This window comes from Neolamprologus multifasciatus, chromosome 7 (genome assembly GCF_963576455.1).
Source record: "Neolamprologus multifasciatus chromosome 7, fNeoMul1.2, whole genome shotgun sequence".
In the NCBI taxonomy this organism is placed as follows: Eukaryota; Metazoa; Chordata; class Actinopteri; order Cichliformes; family Cichlidae; genus Neolamprologus; species Neolamprologus multifasciatus.
Genome location: NC_140445.1, coordinates 58,941,452 through 58,952,531, shown reverse-complemented (window position 1 = coordinate 58,952,531; position 11,080 = coordinate 58,941,452). Strand labels below are relative to the sequence as shown.

The following is an 11,080-nucleotide window of genomic DNA, read 5'->3' as shown; positions in this document are numbered from 1 at the left end:
TGCCATCTGAGCCAGACAGTTACAGGAACACTTCTTAATTCATGTTTGATTAACAAATAAATACACTTGCCAAAAGTCATTAATCACTAACTGAGACCCACTGCTAGATAATACTTCACACTCTTCCCTGACACACAGGCACTAAAGACACCATCAGTCATCCACAACATTTAGAGCCTAACCATCAGCAGTCAAAGCTACTGAACTCCAACTCATTATCTCTTTTAGTCGCTATGCTTGCCAAATACCTCTCCAGTTATAAATGATTAAATAGAGTGCGGACTTTATCTTTTGTCTGTGGTGTTTATTTTATTCTGTTTTATTTTTTAACTTGTCTGTTGTGAGATCTCAAACTTTACACTCCATTTACTTTAAGTCAGAGTTGGTAGAGACCATAAAAGTCTTTAAACCTGTGCTGAAGTCAGGGCACACCCTGTGTGCGCCAGCTCTCTGGTGCATATTTACCTCTGTAAAAGATACTGCTATTTCTACATGTTTAGTCTGGAGACCATAAATAAAAAAAAGAAAAAGAAAATACGTATTTTGGTTCTTAGCCATTGACAGATTTACAGACAGCATCAATTTCAGCGTCTGGTCAGTGACGCACTAAAAGCCTGAGAAGCAGTGAGTGATGTGATGCATTCAGGTTTCTCCTCAGTGAAAGACTTTGGCAACAGCATTTTTCCTGCGATCTACCAAACCGATGAAAATGAAAACACTGTCAACCTTTGTGCCTGAATATGAACAATCTGATTTTTATATTCTTTATTCAAAATTTCATCCAAAACAACAACAAGAGGACAGAAAAAAAAAAGTTTTTACCATGTTGGGTATTTATTGAACCATTCAAACAGACAAACATGATCCATTTTATAGGCAAAACGCTTAAATAAATAATAATAATAATAATAATAATAATAATAATAATCCAGGTCACAAGTAAATCAACCTCCTACTCCACATGTCTGGTAAACCCTATTCGCCTGAGATATATTTAGTTTTGGGTTCAATAAAATCAGTGTCTAAACATAAAATAAAGTGCAGCATTTCAACACACCTGGACTGACCCATGCAGTAAAAATCTTGCATTTATCATCATCTTCTGGGACCACAGTTACATTTTTCATGCACGCTCAACCTCTCAGGTGAATCAGTCTTCTCAGTGCATAGCTTAACATAACAAGGCTTGTATTTAACATTCAATACCATGATTTTTTTGTAAATGAGAGAGCTTCCAGATGATCATTGTGACACTGCTTTGTCAGTCTGACAGCTATTTGTGATACTTGCGGCGTCTGTGGAACAATCGAAGCAGTCCAAACATCCTTTTCCTCTTCTAACTTCCTCCAGCTCCTCCCTCAGGGGGATTTGCAGGTATTTGGAGTCCAGTTCACAGAGTGAGAGAGACATTCAGTGACACCAACACAGCCTGGATCAAACCCTTTCAGGCAGCTGTGGTCAGCACATCATTAAAGATAAAAGTTTTCCTCAAATGGTGTAATTCATAGATGTTTCACATAACTCAGCTAGCACTTCTTAATACTGGCGGGTCAGTGTCTCATCTTGATACACTGAAAACCTCTAAGTTAAATTTACTTTGGCCTGTCTAAGAATCACAACACCCAGCTTCTTAAACTAAAAAACACAGCTAAAAGTCTCTCTGAACCACGGTGGGAGGGGGTGGGGGTGCAGTGCACAGGTTCATGCTGTAGGTCATACTAAAACGTTCTCTAGAAAACTTTTGGCAGTGGAGTTGGATTAAGAATTTTCACCTGGAAAGTAGCTTCAGAGATTATTTTTGTTTGCTTTTTTTTTATTCTTAGGGGAAAGTTCTCAGAAGAAAAAAAGGGCACTGTGGATATTTTAGAAGGAAAACAGTCTCTGGCAGCAGGAAAAACAGGAAGAGGTGGCCTGTTTGCACTCCACTGAATGAAAGGGTTCCTCCCGCTTCCTGCTCCCTTATTGCCCACCAATTAATTGTGGTGTTAGACGCTAGAATGAGGGAAGAGTGGCCAGTGAAGTAGAACAAATTATGTAGCTGTGTTTGAAAATACAGATTCAAGGAACGCTGCAGATATGGAAGGAGTGTAAGCAGTGCATCCACACGTACACGTGAATTATACTTCTGCGTCCGATCTACGTCATAACTGGAGCCCCATTTTAATCCTTTTTACATGTCGACGCTGCTACGCAAGTTGGGGGACAGATTTCCCAGAGATCTCCAAATCAAGCTTTAGGCTACACATAGCCTACTCTTCTAAAAGATTAATGGCAACTTACATACAAGTTAAGAGGGGAAATGCTGGTTGGTGGTTTTGGAAGCATAATGGGATGCAGGGAAGGAGGTCTATGTCAAGATACGGGCGACCTGGGCCTGGATCTCTCCATCCGGGTGTGAAAGCAGCTGAAGCAATCTGCCGTGTAGCTGGGAGGATTCATCTAGCATGACCCGGAAGAGGCAATCTTGTTTGCGCCTCAGTTCATCAGCCACTTGGGCTGATGGCCTCCAGGCCTTCAGGTTCCCTGCAAAGGTCAGCAGACGGAGAAGCACCGCAGGAGCTGTTCGTTCATCAAATAGCAGCACCACGGAAGCTGGCGCCTGGGGTAAGAAAGCAAAGAAAAAGATACAGAAATAGAATTTCTGCTAAAGTCTGCTAACTGCAATTCTGTTTCTTCTGATGGCCTCTTAACACTAAGCTGCACGGTGCTTGCTCAGTCCCTGTGTATGACAAAAACATGCAAACCTTTTCATGAAGACGGTCAGATAAAGGCTGGATTTTAATTTCCTTTTGGTCTTACCTGAGCTTGAACGATGTCATCCATCATATCTGGGTTCGATGACAAATTCACGAGGACTTTCAGAGTCTGAACCTGAAACAACCAGAGCAGCTTTTACATATGGCACACATTCATGTTAAGATTTAAAGATTATTTCATCCTTATAGCTTTTAACAATCTGCTTATGGGAAGTGAAAGAGTTCACGCCCTAAAGTTGCAAACCTGTAAGGCTTCATTGCTCACGACCAGCAAGGACAGTAAAAGAGTAACGGATTCCTTCAGCAAGTGTTGATGTTTGTCTGTTACTGAAAGGTTTGTGAGCAGCCGCAGAGCACCGAGCTGAAGGTCCGAGTTCACTGGTGACATCTCAATGAGTTCCAGCACTTGTGGAACATAAACCTGACAGACAGGATGAAGTTTTAAGTAAAATACATTTTCAAAAAACTCACAGCTATATAAACAAATGTAAACAAGAGAGCTGTCTGCCAACAGCTACAGCGAATAATGACTAAATGAAGCAAAATGAAAACAATACCTTGTGGATGTTAAACAGAGTGTAGTAATAATGGCTTTCTACTCTACATGAGCACTCGAAGCACTTTAAACAACATGTCTTATTCACACACACGCTTTTCTACATCAAAAGCCTCTTTTTTAGTTGTACCTACTGTGCTCGGCCATTTTCCATTACAATTGAGTACTGCTTATGTACAGCATCATGACCAAACGTTTTGTGACACGTTTTGTATGCAACACAAACAACACAACAATGAAAGAGATTTTTAAAGCTCTTGTTGCCAGGCTACAAAAATCGTGGTTTCGATTTTTGTGAAGGAGTCACTCTCATGACTCGTTGAATGATGCCATTGACTGGCCAATTGGTGGCATTCAGTCTTTTGATGCCACATTTTCAGACTGACTCAGCTGACTTGGAACTTCAGCTGAGCAGATGCTAACAAAGTACCTGGTACTATCACATAATGAAAAACCCTAAAAACTGCATTGAGTTTAACCAAGCCAAGCTGCAGAGGTACTAGTGGAAAAGAGCTATAAGTGTTGATGATTGAGCAACTCGGGGATCAGCATCTTGTCCAAGGATGCTGTGGTATGCAGACTGGAGCAGCCCCACACAACTCTGTTAGGGCAGCAGTTGTGTGGGGCTTCTGTGTTCACAATCAGCTGTGTGCTTAAGGTAGCTCTCTCTCAAAAAGTAAAAAATCCCCTACTCTTTGAAATCGATCCAAGAGTAGGAAAAAAAAATGTCTGGAGCCTTTAAAGCTGCCTGAAACCTAAATCTCCCTGTGATGTATTTAATTCTGTCCATCCTGGTCACTCCCAACCAGTGTGACTGCCTGTTCTCATTACTCACCTCACTTGTGTGCTGTCCTTTGCTTTTGATGTTTGACCCCAGGTATTTAAACACATCCACATTCACTACCTCTGCTCCCTGCATATTCATCCTTTCACCGGTCTCTCTCTTTCATTTACGTGCATGCATGGAAAAAACACATCTTAAGAGGAAATGAATATACAACAAACATACCTTTATTTGTTCCTGGTTCTGGATGTTCATACAGAGGTTATTTAAAGCATTCAGAGTCTGCACCCTAACTTCAGGTGCAGGATCAGAAAGGAACCCAGCTATGATATGAATCCCTTCAAATTCCCGTATTAGATTCTGAGGGATTAACAGAGAAAAAAAAGAACATTAAAGTCAACCAATAACTGCTCCAATCTATACATTTCTGATACAGTAAATTTACTGTACCTGATTCACAGTGAAGGCAGCACTGTTTCCTAATGTAAGAAGAATCCGACACCTGTCTGTGGGATTATTGCTGGTCTTCAAACAGGACAGGAGCATTTTCAAGTGCTGTGGCTCCAGATTGTCAGGGGACTGGTGGATAATGTCCCCTATAAAGCATAACAACATAAAGATGAGACTATGGATCAGTTGTAACCCTATTCTTTTTCATTTTGATTCAAAAGCTTATTTTAATTTATCCAAGTCCGAAGATGATGAAATATTCCCAAGTTAACAGCGAACAAAAATATTTGAAGATTTTTCTGGAATATTCAGATTTAAATAGCAGCTAGGATTACAGTTCAGCTTTAAGGGCTCTGGGGTCCTTACCTGATGCCGTATCTGCTGGTCGGGGACAGATAACATCCAGTCCGGACACTCTGGCCAGCAGACTCCCCGGTTGTATCTTCACTTCACTTTGCTGACTGCCTTTAACCCCAGGATTCTCACCTGTGGCATTTTTCTTGTTCCTCTTGAAACTAATAAGTTTGTATATGCCATAAGAGGCTCCAGCTCCGGCAACTAATCCTAACAAAGCCTTCATGTTGCCGAACCTGGGAGTTATATCGCCCATGCTGCTAGCTGCTATGTCTTTAGCTAAGCTCTGCTAGCTGGCTAGCGTTAAGCTACACGTTATGGATAAATCATTTACCTTACTTGCGAACAAGTCAGGTTTTTTAGTTAGCTAAAACTAATGACACTCCATCGAAACCACAATGAAGGCAACGCAAATCCGTTTCAACAGATTCATTATTCTAAAAAGTGGAGAAGTTTGCCGACAAGCCACAGTTGTCAACAATTATCCGAGTCGATATTGAGGCCAGCTTGGGGTGGCCAAACAAATCTTTCGCTGCGTGACTGATATGGCTTTGTATGTCATTAAAGAGTGTGGTATAATTTGTCTGAACATAGCGTTTTTATGAAGCTTTTAAAATAACCAGAAAGAAACTGAAAAACCGCGAGCAAACAGATCGCATCCGACTCTGAATATTACCGTTAAAAACTTCTGCTGCTCACTAGTTGTCCAACATTTAACCGGACTTAAGGTTTACTTGATCCGTTACTTGGCAACGGTGGATCGTCAAATGAGATTATACATTTAAAAGTCGTAAAGTAAAAGATATAAAAAATAAAATAAAAGGAGCACCAGTGTAGCTTTTCCTCAGATAAGATTTCCAAAGGAAAAAAATAAAAATCAGAATTATACCAAAAATAAATAATATTACCTTAAAAAGTATAACGTTTGTGCAAAGAGCACATCAGATTCAATGTTGATTTTGTAAGAAGCTCTCTACTTGTATCAGTTTAGCTTTTTACTTGCTGGTCTATTAGTCATTTTAATCTGAAATATCTCATTTGAGTTTTGGAAATTCAGATTACCCACCAACGAATTTATCAAAGTCATTGTTGCATATGCATATAATCCAGCCTTATAAAGTGAAACAATTCTACCAGCTTATCATCCTTCATATTTATGACTTTAGAATTTGAGAGACTGGGGCTTTTCAAGATTTTCCTTTGTGTCAGATGGCAGACATATGCTGGTGAAGAAAATTGATGCATTTTGATCATTTTACTTTCAAAAGGAAGCCATCCTTTCACTGCCAATGATAAACATTGGGCATATCACCCCCACCAACCCCCCGCTGAATGTAAAAGATAAGATCCCAATTTATTTTACTTTTACGGGCTTTAATGACAGCTTCATGTATGTCATGTTGAATCAGTACAGTTGATCATTTCCAGTCTGTGCACTGGCACGTAGACCCCCGGCTTTTCTTGAAACGAACACACGGTGGCTCACTTTCTCTTAATTTTAGCCCTTACTCCTAACCCCTGAAGACATGTTAGGCCACCAGAAGAGGTCCAGAGAAGATCAAGTTCATATTCCCCTGCCCCCTTTCACCCACACTTCAACATGTTTCAAACACATGCAAACAATGACTCATGCTTTGCTTGTTTGCATTCCCCACCAATGTTCTTTTCATGTGGCTTTAATTAGGTTGTCTTGATGCTTAAGTTACCATTAAAGTGACTTTCAAAAGCAAGACTTCAACTACAGCCTTGATGGGATCTGTTTTAGAAGCAGGTTCAACAAACTCCAAGTTGATTAATGCTGAGCTGCTGCTTGTGGTTCTAGAAAGTTCAATCAGCTGAATATGTTCAGCTCAAGTTAAGCCTGTGCGTAAGCAGTAAAAAATAGCCATCATCAGCAGAGCTCCAGTACCAGGATTCACCATGGCAACAGGTAAAGAGCAGAGCCTCCATGTATTCACTGGACTGAGTGAATGTATCTTAATGTAGAGGGAGACTTCTCTTTGAAAAAACAAACAAACAAACAAAACAATAACAACAAAAAAGAAAAACAGTCAGCACCATCCATTCATAAAGCATGAATCCTACCACATTTTAGTTTCGTTATTTACTTGCAGCCTGACGTGAAACAAATACAGATGCAAGCAAACAAACAAATCTGAACTAAAACAAACGAAAAACTGTAGTTCTCCTGTAAATCGGATTACCTTGATTGCTTTTTGAAAATAATCTCAACTTACACATTTCAGGACTCAATTTTTCGTTTAAACATGTCTGACTGTGAACCTATTGCAGTATAAATTACAAACAGAATATAATCAGCCTGGATTTAAAAACTCATTTTAAATATTTAATCCTGTTTTAGAACCATAAAGTCAATTCAGACTGATCTTCACACCAATATTTACATCATGTCCAACATGATGTCAACTCTAAAACAAATGCAGATGACCTATTAGACAGTTACAGCTGCTTTTCTGTCCACAAAGTTAAATGTATATAGACTGTAGAATTTATTCGGGACTGCTAATATATCCAGCAAACTGTTTTTATCCTTACACTGAAGATTTATACTAAGGACTCCCATCAAATGTGGCAATCAAGACAAGTCAAAATTGTAACACTTTCAGGTTCTTACTGAAATAGTCGATGTAGGTAAAAGAACAGGAAATTGATTTGCAGCTGAAGACCAATCCTATTATAATAAATCTATAAGTTTTTAGGTGTTAAAGAATGGCCATTAAGATTATGAATACTTCTATTTACATAGACCACTTGTCAGTAATGTTACCTGCAAATAAAATCCAGACATTGGAAGAAAAAAAAAAAAAAAAAAAAAAAAAATCTTAAAAGAGCTTCTGTGGACCTAAAAGCTTGATTTCATTATCAGAGTCACCTGCGCTACTTTAATGCATTTTACATGCAACGTCTTATATGCTAAAGCTGTACCAGCTCACATGATCCTGGAGAAACTTTGCAATATCCAGGAGAAAGTCTGCAACAGTAGTTTTAGTATTATAGGTCAATATGCTTATGAAATCAAGCCTTCAGGTAAATAAAAAGCTCCCTCATCTGTGGAGCCAGCTCTCAGTTTGTATTCAAGAGACAGACACGCCGTCTACTGTTAAGATTCGGATTAAGACTTCCCTTTTTCATAAAGCATATAGTTAGGGCCTGATCAGGTGACTCTGAATCCTCCCTTAGTTGCACTGCAACAGGCCTAGGCTGCTGGGGGCTTCCCATGATGCACTTCTTCACTCGCTGTGTTTATAGACCATTTTGCATTTAATTATTATTTATCCATCTCTGACTGTCTCCCACAGCGTGTCTTTTGTCCCGTCTTCCCTCTCTCACCCCCAGTTGGAGCAGATGGCCACCCCTCCCTGAAACCAGTTCTGCTGGAGGTTTCTTCCTATTTAAAGGGAGTTTTTCCTTCCCACTGTCTCCAAACGCTCGCTCAAAATGTGGTCGTCTGATTGTTTGGGTTTTCTCTGTATTATTGCAGGGTCTTAATGTTACCGTGTAAATCACCTCAAGGCAACTGTTGTTGTGGTGCTATATAAATAAAATTTAAATTAATTAAAAAAAAGAAAAAAACATTAGTTCAGAAACACAGGGGGAAACTGCCTACTGAATGCATTACACTTCCATACAAGACTGATACAGATGTTTTAAAGTTGAATAAGGTCAGTCCAGTTTCAGTGCTCAGTTTTACTATTTACTTAGTAATGCGATGCTCTGTTTTCTATTTAAAGGACAGATTTCCAGGACAGCAGATGTGTTCACAGACAAAAACACTACAACATTTTGGTTTTCATACCTTCAAAAATGTGTTCATCATTCTTCCCGGTCTTGCACATCGAGTTATCGTGTCCTTTCATTCATGCCATCTTCTGACCAGTCTCCACTGATTGTTATTACTCTTCCCTTGCACCGTACGGGGTGTGAAACAGACCTTTGACAGATATGCTACGGCCCGTGTGAAGCGGTTTTTGGATTTAACGTATGGCGACGATGGAGATGTATTACGGGACTCTTGAGGAAGAAGGCTTTTTGTGTTCCTCTTAATGACACACTTAGGCATCAAACCTGTAGGTTTAGGCTGCTGTTCAGATGGCCAGTTGGCCAAGTGTCTGGGCCGTCGCCTCACACTGACTCGAGGCATGTGCCTGTTTGAGTGCATGAAAGGCTGCAAACGTTCAGACATCACAGTTTGCCTTTGTGGTTTAGAAAATGAGCCCAGAGTGTTTCTTACTCCATAAGATGCGAGCCCTCTCAATCTATTGTAATGCGGTTTCTGAAAGGCAGAAAAGAGTTTTTGATTGTAGAGGTTTGAATTCTCATGTTTTGCATGGGCATTTAGGACGAAGGGAACAGCACTGACTTTCTGATATCCGGGAACGAAACTCAAGGGTTTGGCGGTAAACATCCAGCGAGCTCTGTCCATCTGTTTTTGCTTATAATGAGGAATTTGCGGGTATTGTGGGCTGCTTTGATAACCCATGTGACCTCTTCTCCATTGGGGTAAGGGGTCATTAAAGCTTAAAGAGACAGAACCACTTGATGGAGGCCAGTGGACGTTGGAAGCATATTTTACAGTCCTTAACTCTTTGCTGTCAGTGGGTTGACCTGCCTGGACTGAAGCACCTATTCTTGTCTTGTATTTGGGCCAATAATGCTGCATGGAGGGGTGATGCTTTTTGCCATAGGAATATACAGATGGTAGGTTTTTTGCAGGTGGGACATCAGTTTGACTTGCTCTGTGGAAGTCTTTAGTGAGTTCAAAGCCACCAGGTAGTCTCCAGTACCCCATTAAAGGATCTCTACTGTAAGAGGCATGTACTGGTTTTAGCATATCCTTCCAATAAGGTGTTAAATTTGAGGTCTCACTTGAATACTGGCTGAAATCTTGAGATGGGCTGTTTGCTGGGTTCACAGGGGGTGCAGTCACATGTTCACTATAGGAAGAACCGTGCCCGTGAAAGGAGCTGGAGGGAAATTGTGTTTTTTCTGGTGGTTTGTGTCGTTCTGACTCCACACTCACAGATAAGTCATTGTTTCCCCAGGGAAAACCGTGCGCCAAATTTCTTGAAGCAAGACCTGTGGCTGCTAAATGATCGTGTGGGTAGAAAGTGGTGCCCGGCCTAAATTTTTGGTTGTCGTAAACACTGGAAGAAATGAGACTTGCAGAGGAGTCGAAAGGATCAGGGAAAGAGAGGCGTTTATTTGGCGTTTGGTAGTTGGCACCTTCTTCAATCCGATTGTTATTTTTCCTGCTGTCACCAGAGGCAGTACCTCCTTTGTCAGGAGTTGGTCCATAGTCCATGGATGTTCCGAGAGTTTTCATTTTTTCCCGTGCAGTTTCAAAATGTCTACTCAAGTCACTTCCTGGTACTAAGAAGGAACGCTTCATGTTTTCTATAAACTCCTTTAAATGACTCATTGTGGGAAAAGCGACACCCTTCACAGGCTCCTGCGTGTGTCCCCTCACTAACAGGTCAAAGGGATGGTGATAACCAGACTGCTCATTTTGCCCTTTAAGAGGAGCAGAAGAGGCCCCGTGAAATTTATCAGGCTGGCTTTGCTTCATCTCAGCGTTAGCATCCTGTCCTTTATCGTAAATAAATGCTTCTGGCTGACGGGAAACAAAGCTTTGTCGTCCAACATTCTCATTGTTTGTATTCAAAGATTGTCCAGAATGAAATGTGCTAGAGGTTTGGGGGCTCTCATAGAGATAGTAGCCATGGGCAGTACTGTAACCTATCAGGAAATAAACATCGCATTAAACTCGTGGTCATTTATGCAAATGAAAGTACTGGAATTCATACCTTCTTGAGGAGGAAAGCACAAGCAGCTCCACAACAGAGTGCAAAGCCAGGAGAGCCTGGAAATAAAAATAAAAATAAAAATTGAAATACTAAAAATCTAAAAGAACCGAGAATAAAATGACATTTATATTTACCTGAATGAAAGAGCCATGAGGGTGAATTCAACCACAGACTCTACCTGCAGCAGAATAATGATTAAAGCTTCTAACCAGCAAAATAATCACTCATGCTCTGAGTGAAGCCACAGTGGCAGGAAAGGTACCAGAGGGGACACAAAACCTTCTCACATTCTGCTTCCACTGATTGCAATCGAAGTTATTGAAAGCAGCTGCTGAGTTAGTTCTTGCAGGTCCTC

General features: G+C 40.5%; 2 protein-coding genes across 4 annotated transcripts; both read right to left on the bottom strand.

The window, feature by feature from the left end:
* Nucleotides 1-815: 815 nt before the first annotated feature.
* On the bottom strand, nucleotides 816-5,641 carry armc10 (armadillo repeat containing 10). Its single transcript, XM_085168037.1, has 6 exons — nucleotides 4,913-5,641; nucleotides 4,547-4,692; nucleotides 4,322-4,456; nucleotides 3,001-3,177; nucleotides 2,800-2,871; nucleotides 816-2,599 (listed from the first exon to the last, which is right to left on the bottom strand). The coding sequence occupies exons 1-6, from the start codon at nucleotides 5,154-5,156 to the stop codon at nucleotides 2,348-2,350; spliced, it is 1,026 nt and encodes a 341-aa protein (XP_085024163.1). The 5' UTR covers nucleotides 5,157-5,641; the 3' UTR covers nucleotides 816-2,347.
* A 265-nt stretch (nucleotides 5,642-5,906) lies between these two features.
* On the bottom strand, nucleotides 5,907-11,014 carry LOC146515683 (uncharacterized). 3 transcript variants are annotated; one of them, XR_014875292.1, is made up of 4 exons: nucleotides 10,860-11,014; nucleotides 10,726-10,781; nucleotides 8,718-10,657; nucleotides 5,907-6,898 (listed from the first exon to the last, which is right to left on the bottom strand). XR_014875292.1 is itself a non-coding variant. In XM_085168015.1 (3 exons), the coding sequence occupies exons 1-3, from the start codon at nucleotides 10,874-10,876 to the stop codon at nucleotides 8,775-8,777; spliced, it is 1,956 nt and encodes a 651-aa protein (XP_085024141.1). In that variant the 5' UTR covers nucleotides 10,877-11,014; the 3' UTR covers nucleotides 6,924-8,774. The 3 variants fall into 3 exon arrangements, 1 of the variants encoding a protein (XP_085024141.1); XR_014875293.1 differs by having other exon boundaries at nucleotides 5,908-6,761; XM_085168015.1 differs by lacking the exon at nucleotides 5,907-6,898 and having other exon boundaries at nucleotides 6,924-10,657.
* Nucleotides 11,015-11,080: the final 66 nt, after the last annotated feature.

What these genes read in the sequence shown, in the direction of transcription:
- armc10 (XM_085168037.1), bottom strand. Translation starts at nt 5,156, where the DNA reads ATGGGCGATATAACTCCCAGGTTCGGCAACATGAAGGCTTTGTTAGGA. An exon ending in AGAACCAGGAACAAATAAAG is followed by an intron (nt 3,178 to 4,321) that starts GTATGTTTGTTG and finishes CCTGTCTGTCAG; the next exon opens with GTTTATGTTCCACAAGTGCT. An exon ending in ATGACATCGTTCAAGCTCAG is followed by an intron (nt 2,600 to 2,799) that starts GTAAGACCAAAA and finishes TTCTTACCCCAG; the next exon opens with GCGCCAGCTTCCGTGGTGCT.
- LOC146515683 (XM_085168015.1), bottom strand. An exon ending in GTGCTTTCCTCCTCAAGAAG is followed by an intron (nt 10,658 to 10,725) that starts GTATGAATTCCA and finishes ATTTCCTGATAG; the next exon opens with GTTACAGTACTGCCCATGGC.